Source organism: Arvicanthis niloticus, chromosome 8 (genome assembly GCF_011762505.2).
Source record: "Arvicanthis niloticus isolate mArvNil1 chromosome 8, mArvNil1.pat.X, whole genome shotgun sequence".
NCBI lineage: Eukaryota > Metazoa > Chordata > Mammalia > Rodentia > Muridae > Arvicanthis > Arvicanthis niloticus.
The window spans coordinates 81960132-81979462 of record NC_047665.1 but is presented as its reverse complement, the minus strand read 5'-3'; the positions used below and the strand labels follow the sequence as shown (position 1 = coordinate 81979462).

At 39.6% G+C, this 19331-nt stretch overlaps 1 protein-coding gene across 1 annotated transcript in view; it reads right to left on the bottom strand.

Moving 5' to 3' along the window:
- Window positions 1-3871: 3871 nt before the first annotated feature.
- Window positions 3872-19331, bottom strand: part of Glb1l3 (galactosidase beta 1 like 3) — a 39770-nt gene continuing 24310 nt past the window's right edge. Inside the window, exons 11-20 of the mRNA XM_034510540.2 lie at window positions 17169-17306; window positions 16583-16663; window positions 15786-15892; window positions 14824-14964; window positions 14446-14517; window positions 13718-13796; window positions 13193-13280; window positions 12821-12932; window positions 4290-4406; window positions 3872-4160 (exon numbers count right to left, since the gene is read on the bottom strand). Coding sequence (XP_034366431.1) covers window positions 4035-4160; window positions 4290-4406; window positions 12821-12932; window positions 13193-13280; window positions 13718-13796; window positions 14446-14517; window positions 14824-14964; window positions 15786-15892; window positions 16583-16663; window positions 17169-17306 — 1061 coding nt within the window. The 3' untranslated portion in view covers window positions 3872-4034. The remainder of the gene's footprint in view (window positions 4161-4289; window positions 4407-12820; window positions 12933-13192; window positions 13281-13717; window positions 13797-14445; window positions 14518-14823; window positions 14965-15785; window positions 15893-16582; window positions 16664-17168; window positions 17307-19331) is intronic.

The window sequence follows — 19331 nt, the reverse complement described above, 5'->3', positions numbered from 1 at the left end:
AGTATGTGTCAGAGAAAAATCATTTCATATAACTGTCGGTGTATAAAGCCTAAGCTGAAGAAAAGAAAAAAATAAAATAAACCTAAGCTGAAAAGTTTATCGGAGAAATCCCCATATTCTGTTTTCAGTAACGGTTTGCTCCTGAAAGATTTTAAAAATTAAGTACCTCTTATAAAATATATTAAGAAAGGTTGTTTCACTTGGGTTTTATTCATAAGTCATTATGCATATATTTTATAAGGTGTTTGGACTTGTAAATGATAAAAGCTAAATTAAAAGGCCTGTATATTTTATGATTACATGAATACCAAATTTTCTGAATAGTCATCCCAAAGACACAAAGGGCTAAGGATGGCTGCCAGAAAATGCTGAGAATAGGGGGATATGCTCAAGACATACAGATTTCTTTTGTCCCAAGAAAAATATGCTGGAATCAGATGGCATTTATGATAAATAATATTGGTTGCCAATATTAACAGGATCCAGAATCACTAGCAGACAACACCATGAGTTTGTCTCCAAGAAAATTTCTAGACTGGGTTAACTGGTATGGGAAAATCCACCCTGACTGTGGGTGACACGATTCCATGGGCTGGGATCTTGGACTGAATAAAAAGAAGAGGGCAAGGTGAGAACCAACATTTTACTCTCTCTCCTTCCCACCTATGGATGCAGCTTAGCCAGGTGCCTCTTGCTCCTGTCAACACGATGTATGTATGCACCACGAGGGATGTCATCTTCAAACTGAGGCAAAATAACCCTTTCTTTCTTAAGTTGTTTTCCTCAGGTATTTTGTTCCACAAGTGAGGAAAATAACTAAAAAGTGGCATTATTTTTAAAAATTTTTGTTAGCTCATTATACTAAATACTACTGACTTACAATTTTCAAGAGGATTTATACTTCATAAACACATATGTATATTAATCATATCACAATTTTTAAAGTACTATAAGTTTTTCTCAATGTAAACCCTTTCTTTTGTTTATTTCCACCTATGGAGTTATATGGAAATACTCATATATATATTTGCCAAATTTTTTAGGAAATTGATTTTTAAATTTTCTCACCAATAAAATTTTCTTCACTGTTAGCAGCACTTTCCCAATGATTTATGTTGCTTCCTCAAAGGGACATAGTACACTCTTGATCCCCAGTGCACTAGTGTAAAGCATAGAGCTTTAAGGGATGAGATATAGAGAAGACGATGAAATGTAAAGAAGAAAGTACTTGAGTCCCTAGGGTTGCTGCCCTCAGAAGGGACAGATCCAGTTCTCTGAGAACCTCACTTATTGTTCTTGAAGTGAACTGTTGCTTCAACAGCAAGCCCAGCTCCTGAACCCCTCTTGCTTCCTGCCTCATGACCCAGCCTCTCCTTCTCTCCTGACTCCCACTGTACCATCAGATAAGTTGAGCAGGTGTTCATTCCATGCTCTCGAATTTCCGAAGTCTGAGATGGAGAATTCTTTACGCGGTACCTAACATAAGATTTTTATTACAGAAGTAAAAGAAAGTGGAAGACATCTGTATACTTTGAGCCCAAATCTATTGTTCTGTGCTAACGATTAATCCTGCTGACTCAGTTAGACTTTCATGGTAGTTTGGAAAAGCAATGCTGGATTCTACTCTGAAGAGTATATGACAAGTGTACTCTACAGACAAGTGTACTCCAAGTGTATGACAGAGAAAAAGTGGGGTGGAATACATAAATTGGACCTAGTAATTGTTTTTTGGTTTGGTTTGGCTTTTTTTGTGTTTTTTTTTTCCTCCACTAATTTACATTTTTATTCACTTTATATCCTGATCACAGCCTCCCTCCCTCTTTTCCTCCCAGTCCCACCCTTATGAATCTCTCCCCCATTGCTCCCTGCTCTTCTCCTTAGAGAAAGGGAGAGTTCCCCCCCCCCTTTGGTACCATCCCACCCTGGGATATCCAGTCCCAGCAGGATTAGATACGTCCTTTCCCACTGAGGCCAACCAGGCAGTCCACGTAGAAGGAAGGGGATCCAATGACAGGAAACAGACAGAGATAGCCCCTGCTCCACTTGTTAAGGGTCCAACATGAAGACCAAGCTGCACGTTTGCTACAAATATGTAGAAGGCCTGGGTCCAGCCCCTGCATGTTCCCTGTTTAGTAGTCCAGTCTGTGAGCCCCCACGGGCCTGGGTTAGTTGGCTCGGTGGGCCTTCTTGGGGCTAGAACTAATATTTGTAATCACCATTTAATGTTTTGAGTCATGTCACTAAATCAGCTTCATAGCTTTTAGGATTAAGGACTTGAGAGAAAATCATCCTTCTGCTTACCTATTTGGTTTAGTTGTCTGGTTTTGACGTTTCAGATCTAGCTTGTTATAGTAATGATATATGACTTTACAGGAGGGAGCATGTTCACACACGGAACAACGCTAGTTATGTTGAAAAGGGAAAGTGTAGAACTGCTTGTCACCAGACTGAAGAGCTGAATCTGACATGTGACATATGAAGTGTTTTAGTTTCCTCTGTGCCCTGATCTCACATATAGTACCAAATCATCCAAATTCAATTGGATTTTACCAGCTTGTAATTGGGCTGGTAACATCTGAATATTGCGTTTGTAACTGTTCAGTGAAAAGGCATGTTTATACTACTTTCATACTACTCAGACTTTGAAGGAGAAAAAAAAAAATCAAAAATAAAATGCAGTATTCAAAAGAAGAAAATGTGACCAATAAAGGATAAAATTGAAAAAACAACCTTTTGAGAGATAAGATTCAGTTACACATGCATGAGCTTCCTGTTATTATGACTTGTGTCCATATTCCTCCCCTATGCTACTCACCAAGGATTTTATAAATGACTTCAAGCCTAAGACACTAGCTTCTTGGACAAGAGCAGTTGCTAGTGCTTTCTGCTCACCCACAGACTTAGCATCTTACTTTAAAAGAATGGATGTGGGGATTAAAGAGGTCTCAGCCAGTAAAAGTATGCACTTCTCTAGCAGAGGATCTGAATTCCATTCCTAGAACCCATACTGGGTGTCTCAAAATCCCTGCAACAACAGCTCCAGGGGAATCCAGCATCTCTGCTCTCTGGGGATGCTTATACTCATATGTACATGTATGCACACACGCACACACACACACACACACACACACACACACACACATCAGACACACACACTTTCTGTTTTTATTAAAAACCAAATAAGAATTTAATGATCAAAATTAGTATATGTAAAAGGATGCAGAGTCTTCCTTCCTCAGACATACGACATAACTACTTATTATATTGCTTGAAGCCCATGGACACTATAATAAACAGGGTGAGAAGGTCTTGTAAAGTGTTAATTGTTGGAAGTTGGACTAGTGTATTCTTAATATGAGAGACTGTGTTAGGCTTCAAATAGTGTGATTTGAGAATATTGGTTGGATTTTTCATGGATGTGGGCTGATCTCACTGATCCCTGTCCACTATAAGTAAGAGGCCCCACTAAACCCAGAAAACCAAGAAGGAATAAACTTCAGTGTCAGGCTTTGTCATGGCATATATCTGAACCAAACCAACTTGCTATTTGATCTTTGATTAGATGTCACCTAAGAGACCACATTGAAGACAAACAGGACAGGGAAATTCCTAAAGATGTTGATGGTTGACCTATGTTACCTCTTCCTTTAACACACACACACACACACACACACACACACACACACACACACACTACCATGCATTTACAATTCACTATTAGCAAAGAAAAGCCAGCATGCTTAATTTCTCCTGTGTTACAGATAATTCTTTTCCTCCCAACTGAGCATGAGAAAGCAGAAGTTAAATTTGTTTTTATTTTGTTTCTTTCTAACAGTATATCTTGACAGAGAATAAAAACCTACTAAGAATTAAGCATTTAACTAGATAAATTTTATTATTAAAGATTTTGAAGTTTATAGCTTAAAGATAGTAATTAAATGGATAGTATGAGATATGTAACAGTTTCTCTGGGTATTTAGGTTATTTTCATATTTTTCTGCAAATAGTACTATGTTCAATATTCTTAGCAGTGATCAACATGCAGAAGAAACACCAGAAGCATCCGACAATTCAGGATCTGGTTTGTGGCAGTTTTGTAGCTGGGGATTTTTTCTCGTCTGGATGTAAAAACCTTTTTCTATCTTCTCAAACACGATGATCTGGGAGGAAAGAAAACTGGAAGTGAGAATTGCCAATATAGCTGTATAGGATGAAGAAAGCGCTAGAACTGGAGGGTGAAGATCCATCTAACAATTTATGACACCTTGAGGCAGGGTTGAGTAACTCACTTCGTTGTCTTCTGGATGAAGCCAGGGACCAGGAAGGTACAGTGTTCTCTGAGGCCCAATGTTCCAATATCTTCCAAGATTACGTCCATTGATGAACACAAACCCATAATGCCAGTTCTGAAAGGCATGAAAGCAGAGGATGGGGGTAGGGGGGTGAGGGTGAAAAGTGGAAGGTATGGGGGGGGGGACATGGGAACATAAAGTGAGAGCAAAGCATTGTGGAGGGAGAGGGAGAGGGAGACTGAGAGCAAGACTGAAATTGAGACCAAGAGTGAGAGTGAGAGTGAAAGTGAAAGCAAGATTAAGGATCCCAGTGATGCCAAGAATGAAAACAACTTAGAAGACAAAAACATCTAGAACTTCATTCCCACCGTCTGAGAATAAGAAAGAAGACAATGGAGCCAACTCTTTCCAGGAGATGCACTGTGGTCCTGCTGAATGATGACATGTGTGCTATATTGTTAAAGCAGGGATTTTCATTTCCAAAGTAAAAATAAGGTAAATGGATGAACAGTACTGTTCACAGCGATAAGCAAAACTACACGGCCTTTTAAATTATATTCTTATGTTTATTTATTTTATTTGTATAGGTCTGAGTATTTTGCCTCAGTGTATGTGTATGTGCCTCATATGCCTGGCTCTAGATGAGGCCAGAAGGACACATCATATCATTTGGTACTGGAGTTAGACAGTTGTAAGCCGCCATATGGGCACTAAGAACTGAGCCCAGGTTCTCTGAAAGAGTAGCCAGTGCTTTTAACTGCTGAGCCATCACTACAGGCTAAACATAAACTCTTATAATCTACTGGAAATACATCAAATAGTTACAGAAAAAATATTTAAGAGAACAAAAAGACAAGGAGACTTCCTGGCAATGTTTTTCACTTAGAGACATTATATTCAGCAGAGCTGCTGAGAACCTAAAAGAGCCTTTCCTGGCCTCACAAAGGGTAAAGTTATAACTGTCGAGGAAGTTCATCAAATAGTGTTCTCTCTGGGTTTGGACTCTAAGGGACTATAGCCTTAAACAGGGATAAATAAAAATAATTCATTCACCAGAAGTCTTAATATGCTAGCAGCTAAGTGGCACTGCATTTAGGAGCAAAATTCTTTATGATTCCAATGTTGTATTCATTGTAAATTCTTCATAAAAGCAGCTGAAAGAACTAAAGACTGGTTTATTTAAACAAGGATAAGCAAGATAATCAAAGCTTTGTGAACCCAAGAGGCCACTGATGAATGCTCCCAATAGGGTCTACCATATATAAATAAGTTATTTAATTTAAATGCATATAAAAATACTAAGTTGTCATTCCCTGAAGTTATATACATACAGATAACATTATATGCATTGAGCGGGATACATTTAGGTATTTATGAATATATGCATATATATTCAACAACTAAAGAAAAAGAGGCCATGAATTTGAGAGAAAACAAGGGAAGTAGATGGAGGGAGAAAATCATGTAATTATATAATCATCTTAAAATATTGTTTTTCAAAGGTTAAGGCCTGTTGCTGGTGTTGATACAGATTGGTGGTCCTCTTAAGAAAGGTGGATAGCCCTTTGGGGTTGGTTACCATGCTTAAAGGCAGTTGCTAAAGCATCACTATTTATTGACTCACTAAATACTGATTACAGAGCAGGCATGGGTAGTCTGAACCCCATATTAGGTCTCCAGTGTTCTGGAAACAAAGCTGTCTCTGATGAGTAAGGGAACAAACGCCACAGCACTATTCTTTGTCAACAGACTCATGTCCCATCCCATTTTGTTTTAACATCTTGCCAGAACCTTGATCAAGTCGTTCTGTTCACTATTTCACAAGAGCCTTTAATGTGTGGTTGCTCAGAGCTATTAACTAGCTATATCAAGCAGAAAGAAAAAGGAAAAAAGTCCAGACTGAGCTCTGGCCAAGGGAGGAAAAGAATATAATTTGTAGACGAAGCAAGTTTATGAGAGTGAATCTCAAGCTGGTTGTATTACAGTCTCCTTCCATGGGACCACTGAGACAAAAAAAAAAAAAAAAAAAAAAAAAAAAAGTATTTGATACAAAAGTCTGAGAGACTAATCCTGATTCAGAAATAGGGAGATTAAAAAAAGAAGAAGAGCATTAACTTTATTTTGTAAGTTCAAGATATGCCTGTTCGGTCTTTATGTGTATGGTAGAATTTAGAAAGAGAGAGCTCTTTTAAACACAAACAAAAAAGAAATTTAACCCAGAAAGAGGATCCACAGGTTGCTTCAGGCAGTAAATGCCTCTAAAGAAATGGCAGTCTGTACTGCAGAGAACACTGGAGGAAAGATGCAAACACTGTAAAAGAAAACTCCAGATAACACTGCAGATAAGTGTGTGGTCTTGTCCAAACAGATTTTCTGCCTGCCTTTGGTTCCCTCCCTGCTGCTTCATAAATCATTCCCTCCTCTGAGAAAGACATTTTTTTTTATTCACTTACATCCTGCTTACTGACTCCTCTATAGGCCACCTCTTCCCAAAACTCTCCTTTCATTCCCCCTCTCATTCTCCTCTGAGACATTGGGGCCCCCCTGGGTGTTCCTCCCCCACCCCCCAACCCGGCCTATCAAATCTCTGTGAGGCTTGGCTAGCTACAACCTCTCCAACTGAGGCCAGACAAGGCAGCCCAGCTAAAAGAACATGTCCCACAGACAGGCAACAGCTTTTGGGATAGACCTGCTCCAGTTGTTCAGGACCCACATGAAGACTAGGCTGTACATCTGCTACATATGTATGAGGAGGCCTATATCCAGTCAGTGTATGTTCTTTGGTTGGTAGTTCATCTACCAAGATTATCTAAACATGCCTGTTTGTTCAGCTATGTACCACAAACATACTTTCTTAATTACTGTTCTATTGGTGTGAAGAGACACCATGAACCAGGACAGTTAAGAGAAGAAAGCATTTAATTGGGGCTTGCTTACAGTTCCAGAAGGTTAGTCCACAAATAACATAACTGGGAGCAGACAATAAACAGGCAGGCATGGTCCTGGAGGAGGAGTAGAGAGAAAAGGAGACTGGGCATGGTGTAGTTGGCTTTTGAAACCTCAAAGTGACATCCACAGTGACACACCTTCTCCAACAGGCCACACCTCATAGTCGTTCTGTAATACTTCCCTTAACTAGAGACCAAGCATTCAAACATATGAGTCAATAGAGACTATTCTCATCCAAACCACCACACCCATCTCTGTATCCAGGTATATACAATAAACATACCCCCTCAACTCATCGGTATAAAATAAAGCAGATTTTCCAAGTTGCTGGTGTGTTTTCATTAGAACACTGTGGTCCACCTGATCCCAGCTTTCCTGTCCATGTGTCAGAAGTACCTCCTGTCACATAATAATTAAAACACCAAATGCACAAAACAAAGAAAGAATATTAAAAAGCAATAAGGGGAAAACGTCAATTAACGTATAAACACAGACCTATCAGAATTACACCAGACTTCTCACCAGAGACTATGAAAGCCATAAGATCCTGGAAAGATGGCATCCAGACCCTGAGAGAACACAAATGCCAGCCCAGGCTACTATACCCAGCAAAACTCTCAATTACCATAGATGGAGAAACCAAGATATTCTATGATAAAACCAAATTCCACAAATCCTATAAAGGATAATAGATGAAAAAGTCCAACACAAGGAGGGAAACTACTCCCTAGAAAAAGCAAGAAAGTAATCTTTCAACAAATCCAAAAGAAGATAGCCACACAAAGGTAACGTAGCAAACTTCTCTGTTGAGGCATCTGTTGACAGTTCTATCTACCATCTCAAGAAAGTAAACTTTGACTCAGCTCACCAACATTGTTCTTTAAATTTAAAAAGGCCCTCTGAGTATTTGACTGAGAACCAGAAAGGTAGATTCTGGGATACATATTGTAGAACAAGTTTGCTCTAGTTGGAGCCCATGAACACATGATTTAATACTCTAAGGAAAATACCTAATAGTACAGCCTGGGTCATTTCCACTCAATAGTGAAGGATAATTTCCTTGGCCAAAGTAGTGCTCAATAATCAAATCACAATAGACTATATCCGGCTCAGCAAGGACAGGTACATGCTCTCATAACTAACTGCCTATTCTGTTTTTTATGCCCACTTTTTCTAAACACAAATTTTATTTTTAAACGATTAGAAGACATGCATCCTGGCATTTAGAAATATCCCCCAAAGAACCAGCCAATGTCACTTATTCTGAGAAGGCCCGTGGTCCTGTGGAGACTTGATGCCCAGTGTAGGGGGATGCTAGAGCGGTGAGGTGGGAGTAGGTGGGAGGGGAAGCACCCTCATAGAGGCATGGGGGAAGGGGAGTGGGACAGATGATTTCTGGAAGGGAGACAACATTTGAAATGAAAATAAATAAAATAACCAATAAAAATATGTATACATATTAAATAAATAAATAAATAAATAAATAAATAAATAAAATGTATTAAAACTCCTGAACTATCTTTAGTGAGATTTTAGCAGAAGACTTGGGAAGTCTCAGAGACTGTCTGCTGTGGGGCTTCTTTTCCATCAATACAATATAGTTGAAAGAAAAAAGATCCTGGATGCCAACAAATGAATGGGAAAAGACAAGGGTTCAGGCTGGTGGGATAGCCTACTAGAACTGAGGATACAGCCATGATAACTACATCTTGCTCAAGGAAATTCCTTTCAGGTTTGAAGACCAAGCTCTACTCAGGTAGTTAAGAGCAATCATTTGTTTCTGAAGTTGCTTAAATGGTGAGTAAAGATTTCTAAACAACCTAAAGATTATACTCTTCGTGGGCATCCTGATTCTCAGTGTGGACCATTCCATCAAATGCTATTTGTACAGACTGTATTTTGGAGCAATGAAAACGATGAGCCATCTGCTTAATAAGACACTGGTGGGGCTGGAGAGATGGCTCTGCAGTTGAAAGCACTGACTGTTCTTGCAAAGGACTGGGGTTTGTTTCCTAGCACCTCCATGGCAGTCCACAACCATTCCAGTTCTTAGGAATCTGCCACCCTATTCTAGTCTCTGTAAGTATCACACATAGGTAATTCACAACAATAGCAAAATAGTCAAATGTAAAATAAAGATAAATTGAACTTTAGTTAAAAAAAAAAAAAAAGACACTGTCTAATCTTTTCAAAATAGCCACTAAGCTTTACTTATGGTTCAGATCTGAATGAGTGTGACACCTCAAAGAACACCTAAGTTGTTTTAAAGTTGTATATAAAAGAAAAGGACTTTCTAGTCTCTTTGATAATTGCTCCACTTGTTAGGTTATCAGATGAAGCTGGGACTAAACAGATGTACAGCAATTAACTCAGAGGCTGAGCTCTTCTTATTAGTCTGCACTCTGTGGGTTTTCGCATCCAAAGGATGGGCCATTCCACCCTTTCACCCACAAGGTCATCAGGCTGGTGTGACAAGTCCTTTTTCCCACTGAGCCATCTCCCTGGTCCCCTGTTCATTTATTTAGCCAGCTGTTTGTTAGTACTTTGTACTTTCCAAGGTTTCTATCAGCATCGTTTCTTGTGGGCATGATGGGTTTCTTTATCTCAAAATGGTTTTTGTTTGCCCCTGAATGGCTTTTGTCCCATTTAGCTATTAAAAAATTTTCTACGCTTGCCCATAATGCCAAGATATGTCACTCCTTACCCTAGGGGGTTGATTTATCATCACCATCACCATCACCATCACCATCACCATCACCATCACCACCACCACCACCATCACCATCACCACCATCACCATCACCATCACCATCACCACCATCACCATCACCATCACCATCACCATCACCACCATCACCATCACCATCACCACCATCACCATCACCATCACCATCACCATCACCACCATCACCATCACCACCATCACCATCACCATCAGAAAGTAAGCAAGTAAGTCTTTGAGGACCTCCCGTAACACTCTAATTGTTTCTTTTGTATTTTTTTTTTACTACAACATCTAAAGCCATATATTTTTATGACACAAACCACAGGATTAGACATTATTTTTAAGAAGAGACAAACAGAAGTCTTGGAGCCAAAGAAGTTAAAAATGTAAATGAGAAACACAGTCGAAAGCTTCAACAACAGAACTGATCAAATTGAAGAATATCGGAACAAATAGGCATAGAAACCTACTTGGTAAAACAATAGTAAAAACTACCCAAATATTGGGAAAGATCCAGATAACCAGGAAACTCGAAGAATCTCAATTATCATCTACCAAGAAAGGTTTCCTCTGAAGCATATTATTATCAAACCAACAAAACTTCAAAGAGAATTCAACATTGGTAAGAAGAAAGCATCAAACTACAGAGAAGGGAATCTTCAATAGAGTAGCTGTCCATTTCTCAGAAGAAAACTTACAGACAGAAGTGAATGGGATGATACATTTAAAGTCCAGAAAGAAAAAATATAACAACCAATACTATATCTAGGAAATCTGACCTTCAGAAATGAAAGAGAAGTGAAGCCCCCAACAACTTAAAACTGAAATTGAAAGGGATTACAATAGTCACTAAAAGGAACAAGATATGTTCACATTCTTCCTCTAAAAAAAAAAAAAAATGTCAACTAAAATCAGAAAAGCTGTTGAAATACAGGATTCTCTAATACAGTAAATGCACAGAAGAAAAAAAAAGATGAAAAACCCAAACCTAATTTTTTAAAATAAGAAAGAAACAAAAAAAAGAGAAGAGGAACTGAAAAGATTAGTGTGGCAGTTCATGTTTGTGGGGATTGGTTCAAATGCTTTGATTTAATCAGGAATCTGTATGTCCAAACACTGATGGTCATTGTCCCCAATTGGTTTTTGATCAATCAATGAATAAGACAGTGGCTAATGGCTGGGCAAAGGAAGATGGGTAGAGACCTTTGGGTTTGCATGGGCTAGGAACCAAAAAAGGGAGACAGAGAATCACCCTGACTTGGAGAAGGATGAGACATAGGAGCTACAGGAGAGAAATCTAACCAGCCATGTGAGAATTCATGTAGATGACTAATGGCCACTTCCTCAATTGGGCCTGGGGTAACAGGAGAAAAGTTTAGGAGTGCCCAGCCTTTGAGGTAGCCAAGGCATTGTAAAATTAACTGGGGTGTGTGTGTGTGTGTGTGTGTGTGTGTGTGTGTGTGTGTCTTCCATTCAAGAATTCAGATAGCTCATGGAAGGTGGATTCGAGTGACCTCCCCAGGAGCCAAATCAGTGTAGCTAAACTCAACACTACACATGTCTATATTCCCAGCACCCAGAAGACTAAGCCAGGCACATTGCCACTATTCAAGTCAATTGGGAAGAAAACACAAAAAGTGAATAAAACATGCCATACAGATTTTTTTAACTATATAAATTATCAATGGAACTACCATTTGATTTTTTGAAAAGTCAAAACTGAAGCCTTGATTAGAAAACTAATCAAGAAGAAATTTTGTGTGTTGCATATTTAAACACATTTAAACATAAATATATAGTTTTGGCAAACACAGGTATGATGAAGTAGAATGTGATAAAATTTTAAAGAGAGTCTGCCATTTGTTCTGTAGATATTATAACCATTTGAATTTTTTGGTTGTATTTTCATCCACCTTATACATAATGATAAATTAGGATGATTGAGAAAGATCATATACTTTTTTAGAAGTAAAGAAGAGGAGAGAAAGGCAAATCTTCCTTCAGGTATATCACGGCCTTGCTTAAGCTTTATTTGCTTTAGCTTATTTTACATAGTTTTATTTTCATTTATATATATATAAATATAGTTTATTGTATTATATTTATTCCATTATATAATATATAATATAGTTATAATTATATAATATATATGATTATATATTATATATATAAGTGTTCTCTGAGAAATATATATATATTCTCTGAGAATTTTGTATATATTTTGGCTACATTCAACCTCCCTTCCCCAACTTCTTCACTGCCCCTCCTTTCCATTAGACTTTGATTTTGATTTGTTTTTCATCTATATCAGTGCCAATTTGTGCCTCCCCACTATCCATGTACATATGTTCTCTTTCTGGGTTATGGTAGAATTATCAACAACTCTCAATAGCTAAGAATTACCACAGGCTCCTCAGCTAGAGGTCATGGCCAAGGCCCCTCACCATGCTGGGATTGGTTCTCATGTCCATCTGCACTGATGGATCTAGAGACATTGTTTCCTTGTAGTCCTCTATGCCTCTGGCTCTTGAACTCTTTCTGCTACCTCTTCTACAACATCCTAGAGCCCTTAAAAGGATATGTGTGGGACTAGAGACATGGAGGAATGGTTAAGAACACGTGCCACTCTTGTAGAAGAGCAGTACCAGTTAACAGTTCCTGTGTCAGGCAGCTCACAACTGCTTCTCACTCCAGCTCCAAAGAATCTGACTTCCTCTCCTGGCCTCTAGGAAAGGCCACACGCATCCACATGTATGCATATAAACACATATACATACAAATGTTTTTAAAAATAAACTAAATATTAAAAAGAAAATACATATTTAGAGCATCAGAGAAGAGGAAGCTGGCTTACTGGTAGGTCCAGGAAGGTGTCTGTAGGAGAAGAGCCAACGTTCAAAATTCCCCGGTAGAAGGCAGGACCTTTATAAGTCTTTGGAGCAAGCCTCCAGGATGCAGACTGGAGCCTGGAGACATGACCAAAAGATGGGGCTAAGGAAAACTCTTCCCAGCTCTCCTTCCAATCTCACAGAGATCAGGATTCCATTGACATATTGAACTGGCAATATTACATGACAATCAGAATACCTATTCTGTCCTAGCGCTGAAGTAAAATATCAGATAATTGGATATACCCATGCAGGTATCTGAATCTTGGGCTTTTCACCAGCAAAGGAAGAGTTTATAACCTCTCAGATTTCAGTATGCATTGTCGGGAGGAGCATACCTCTTAAAGAAACTCATCTTCATGTCCAGAGAATAGATGGTGAAATTCCTCAGCAAAGTGCCATTGATGGTAATCACCTTACTTAATCCTGTGGATGGGAAGCAGAGAAGAGTCTAGCAACAAGTGCTAGATATTCTCTGAAGTTTGGGACAGGGAAATACAGCTTATACAAACTTTCAAGGAAGACAGCCAAGAGAGCAAATACAAAACTGACCTATCATCATTTGGGTTTTCTTGTTGTATGCTTTCACAGAACTAAAAGCTTTCCCCACTTAGTATAGGGATTTTTCCTGAAAGAAGACTAAGTCCTGATCTAAGATGGGCTAGCGTCCAACATAACTGTTCTGCTTTCCTGCCATGAAAGTCAGGATAAAGGAAAAGACTCAAAGTAACATCACTACTCTTGGAATGATATAGCTCACTTTTCAGGGGGTCATTTCCATCCTCCAAATCCCAAAACATGCATAGCTCTAAGCTGCAAGTAAATGAAGAGAAGTTACATTGTCTCTAAGGACCAAAACCTACCTTTCTGCTCACTTTGAATTTTCCATGAGAAATTGATTCGGCCTTGATTCTCAACCAGGATCCTCAGAAGCTGACAACCCTGCTTAGGGGAACAAAGTAGTGAAAACAAAATAGCAATCAAGTGCTTATATTCAAGAACAATGGTCTTTTCCCCAAGTCCCAAGAAACTGGGTAAAAGAGGTTTAGAGATAAGCAGTTCCCAATTCACACACCCCCAGTCTCTCTCTCTCTCTCTCTCTCTCTCTCTCTCTCTCTCTCTCTCTCTCTCTCTCTCTCTCTCACACACACACACACACACACACACAGAAAGAGAGAGAGACAGAGACAGACAGACAGACAGACAGACAGACAGGCAGGCAGGCAGGCAGGCAGGCAGGCAGGCCCCGGCTTATATCCCATACTTATCCTACTCTTTCTTTTTTGCTGACCCTGCTAAGATGGTCAAAAATAGCCTTTCATTCTGCTATTGATCAGCAATCCAAACAGGAGCCAGGTGTTGAATCAGAAGTAAAAAAAAAAACTTCTACACTCACTAAATAATTCATCCTGTAGGTCCTTAGGCTACCAAAGCTTAGAAGATACCTTAAGATTAAGGCCCTACACACTTCCTGCTACAAATCCTATGTGAGAAGAAATAATATAGTGGGAGAAAGCGATAGGCAAACCCAGAATCAGGCTGCCCATGAAGGGGCAATCAACTGTATCTCCTGGGCTATGGCATTGCTTACCTCAATCTTAGGAATATTCAGGAACTCATTATTCTCATCCAGAATTCCTATACTTTCGTTATTCAAAAACACCTAGAAAAATAGAGCCAGTGTCAGACTGATCAATAGGCTTACCTGAAGAACAGAGGTTTAGGTAGAAGGTGGAAGAGAAAGATAGATACTAACTTCAGTGCTAAGACAACTAGAAGTTGAACAGGACTCCCCAGTAGACTGACAGCAAGAAGAACAATAAAAGTCTATTTGATTTGACTCTATGTTTCCTATGATTCTACCATAATGATAAAATAAATATTAGCATATAGTGAAGTGAACCTGTAACTACAATCCTCAATAGTGGAGGTAGGCTACACACCACCAGAGATGCATGCTCATGCCTACCTGTGCTGAATCATGAACTGAAGCAAAGAGACTGCCTCCAAAACAGATGGAAGTCTCATAAAGGACCAATCCAAATGGCTGACCACTGCCATTGTTTATTGGAAGATTCTCCATGGTGACTGGAGAGTATAACATGACAGGCTATGATGGAGACAGGGCAGGAAGAAAAGACAAAATGAGGAGAAACCATGATCCTTCTCCTAAGACTCACATCACTATTTGTTGGACCACACAATGGTCCTCAAAGATTCCTTGAATGAAAACAATCACAAATAGATGCCATGACAGTGTTTCTATGGTATTATATTCACCATCCAAGAAATTTGAAGTAATATGGCATCGTGAAGACCACACAACCACTATAATCATAAAAACTAATCAGCAGAACAAACAAGCATATGGCAAATAACTGAAGCCAAGAGGATTTTGAACTCACCAAACATTTATTTATGTGGACCATTTACTGCCACTGCTTCTTGTCTAAAATAGCAACAGTGGAAGTAAAGCCAATTCAAGAGTTTGGTCTCTACAATTAGGACAGGCTTCTCATTTAGAGGGAGAGAAAAAGCATAATTTACAAATAAAGCCTAACTAGTGGGTAATGAAAAGATTACTTTCATGGGTCCTTAGCCAGCAACTTTGCACTGTGGGTCCTATAATAGCATTCAGCAAGTGAATCCATCCAAGCTTGAAGCAGGATCCTCTAACTAGGATACCCTGCAATGCCTGCCTTCTCATTCTCATTGCTAATTCTTCAAGTTCTTTACCATCTTCTCCAAAGCAACAGGTGATTCCTGGCCAATAATTGCAGGTGTAGATACAATGCCAAGAAGTAATTTTTAAACTTCCCCATAAAAAAAATGTTCCTTAATGAGATATTTCTTCTGGGACCCACATCCTCCTCCCCCACTTCTCAATGGTCTCACTCTCCACCCCATCGCTGGTACCCAAGCAGTACTCACCTTATTTAAGTATGGTAGGATATCAAACAGAGGCAGGTAGAATGATAGATTCACAGAGGGATAAACAGCCTTGGGAGTAAGAAGAGGTAATGGAGGCAGAGGGCGCGCTGCAATGAGAATGGCATAGTGGCTAAAATGACCATTCCTCTTCCTAAGCATTCCCATGACTATCCGTGACATTTGTATCCAGAGGCCGGGGGGGAGGGAGTTCTGTCCTAAGACATAGGTATGTTTCTCCAAGAGAGATAATAGGGGCTATTTTGCACCCACACAGACCTGGTAGAGACACATGTCTAGAAAGCATTAATTCCTGGTAGACAACATACCTACCAAATACATAGTAAGCATGTGTACCTGATGAAAACATAGAGAAAGACCAGTAAAAAGCTCCATGTTAAATCTGGCAGTGCTGGCTCTCAGCTCTGTTACAACACTCACTAGACAGCAAAATGGATGCACTTAGTTAAAGTCAAAATAAGGGTTTTTTTTTCTGCATATATGGTTACTAAGTCCCACACAACACTAAAGTTTTGCAAATAAACGATTACTCTTCATCATGACATAACACACCAGTATCATCATTTTTATTTCAGTAGAGAAAATTAAAGGTTTCTAAATGAACATACAACCCAGCTAGCCTTTAAGTGGGAAACCTGGAAGTTAATGTAAGATTGTCCTTGCTCTCAAGAGCTTCATAAGATGCCACCCCTCCAAAAATGGACTTTTCCCTTTTTTTCTCCTCCAAAAATTATGAATAGCCCATGAGAATGCTATTCTCCTACTAAAGTGGTAAGTACCTGAACCAGATGCAAAGAGTTTCCGAAGCTTGAAATACTTTTCTGTGTAATCGCCAGCCTCAGACAGCACAGCATCATAGTCTACAAGACAGAGGTTCCTGTTTGGGACATGCAGTCCTTCACAGCAGGCCCTGCTTCAAGCATGGAAACCCAGATCCACCAAAGATGAGACAGAAGGAAGACACATCCTCTGCCTCTGGCTGCGATATGGGTGTAAATGTCAACCTGGAAACCTTCCCCAAATCCTGTCTGGAAACCTGGGCCTCACCTTGCCCTTTCACTCTCTCACAGACACTCCTGTCCCTTCAACCCAGGATCCTAATCCTGCCGAGCTAGATCTGAGAGCACCGGGGTCAGCACACAAGAGTGAAGCAGAGCATTTAGTGCTTGAGAGCCTGCATGCTAGAATAACAGCTGGCTGGGCAGTGTAAATGTCAAAGAATAAAGGAGAGCAGATGAAAAGCCTCAGTGCTCAGAACAGATTGCTTGTTAGGACCTCATGATACAAGAGCATGATTCTGGAGTCGCCGCCCCAAAGCCATAAGACCACCCACCCCAGGGAAGTGACCACGCCATCACCACTTGCCATAGCTAGTCACAACACTGATGTGACCCTTTTCATGGCGAGCTCCATTTATGAAACCAAAGTTGGTTCCACCATGGAACATATACATGTTGAAGGAGAGTCCGTAGCTGATGAATCTATATACTGCGCGTCGAATATCTATTGGGAAAAAAAGGAGTTAAAAACCAAAGGGAGACCAAGATCTTAGGTGAAAACCATCCTTTCTAGCTCAGTCCAGCACAGTCAATCTTGTCATCTCTTTCACCATGAAGCACATGGAACCATCCAGAACCACTCCTGAAAACTAAGTCCTGGATCTTGCAGCTTTTTTCTTTTCTTTTTTCTTTTAAGTTCTTTCTTTTCTTTTCACGTTTTTCCACTACAGCTTTGCTACAAATCGACCCCCAAACTGCATGTATTAACTGATAATCTAAAGCTCTTGCCTTATAAATAGCTAAATGTTTAAATTACTTACAAATCACTAGTATGCCCTCATTCCTATCTTCCCAGGGCAATGTCTCTAAGAAGTGTTGAGTTAAAAGCATTGCATTACTGTACTATGCCTGTGGTATTTATAATCTTTGGTCATAGAAACTTGAATTTTTTCCAGAATATTTAACAGTGAACTCCCTCTTCCCTCTGGCTGTCAAGGAAACTGGGAGATGGCAGTTCAGCATGGGCCTCAGCTTTGACTGTGTTTTATACTGTTTGTAAGACCACATATGGCTTATTTTCTCTCTCGACTTCTTTGCCACCAATCAAATGAAGGCGTTAATTCCCACACCATCACAGGCATGATGAGTCAATTAACTGATGGAAGATAATGTGTAACAATCAAAACACTGTGCCCCAGACACAAGAGATCACATATCTGTAGCTTGGTGGCATTATGGCTGGTGATGGTGGCCAGGTTTTGGGGTGACGCTGGTGGTGTTTTTATATGATCTTTAATGGTTGTGGTAGTCATGCTTCCCTTGCTTTGTGGTTTTTTTTTACAGTCCAAAGCTAGATATTGCCTGTTTCTCATTCACCAATGCTTAGGCAACTCTCCTATTTCAGGACAAGTGAGCTTTTCGTAGACCTGTAACAGGACAGCTTCGTGGTAACACTTTTGCTAAGTGAACAGAAATTGCCAGGCATTGTTCTGAGTGACAGCGTTAAATCTTTTCAACAATCCTAGACTTCTCCCACTCTTCACTTTTGAGAAAAGGACTTTTTATATTATATTTTACTGAGATGTAGTCTTTGTATGCTTTTATGGGTGACTTCATGGTAATTTGATATCTGTGTACAAAGCACAATAGCCAAACCGGGATAAGGAGTGTGTCTGTATCATTAACCACCGATCATTTTAGGCTGGGTTTTTACAGTCACTTTTCTTAGTCATTGTGAATGTCTCACAGATTGTTTTTAACAAGTATTTGTCTCACTAAGCTACAGAAAGCGCCACCTAATGTCTCCCTTCTGGCTGCATTTTGAGGTCCTTCACTGGGCTTCTTCCCTTTTCTCTCCATCCTTCTCAGTCTATAATAACCACTGCCCCACTCTGGTCTTCTACAAGATCAACGTTTATTTTTAATTTCCATAAATACAGGAGAAATCAAACTTGTCATCTTTTATCTGGGTGACCTCATTCAACACAGAAAACTCCAGTTATAAGCCTGTTGCCACAGATGGCAGGGTTTCCTTCTTGTAGGGCTGGATGATAGTTCATTGCGCATATTTACCATGTTCTTTTTATCCATTCATCCGCTGGTGAGTATGTGAGTTAAATTACCTCCATTTTGGGGGTAGACAGAGATTTTGACTCAGAAGTAAAAGAAATCTGCCTCAAATTGCAAGGCTACTGCTGAAGCCTTGGGATTAGAGTCCTGTTCTCGGGGCCCAGGATCCAAGTTCTTATCCCTCAGTGCTTGTAGGCTCATAGGAAACACCACCATTTTGTTGACAATGCCTTAGAGTCATCTTTCCTAGGGGTAAATATGACATCATGCGAATGCTCCAGAACTATTTGTAGGAACGTCAAACTATTTCCTATCCTGGTTCTGGCTGCACCTGTTTCCCTGCAGCACACATCCTGAGAAATATGAACTGTACAGTGATGTTTTGATTTCTAACAATCTGTTTGTTTTGTTTAACTGTAAGAGTACTATAGGGTAGGTATCATACAATGTGTGCACACGA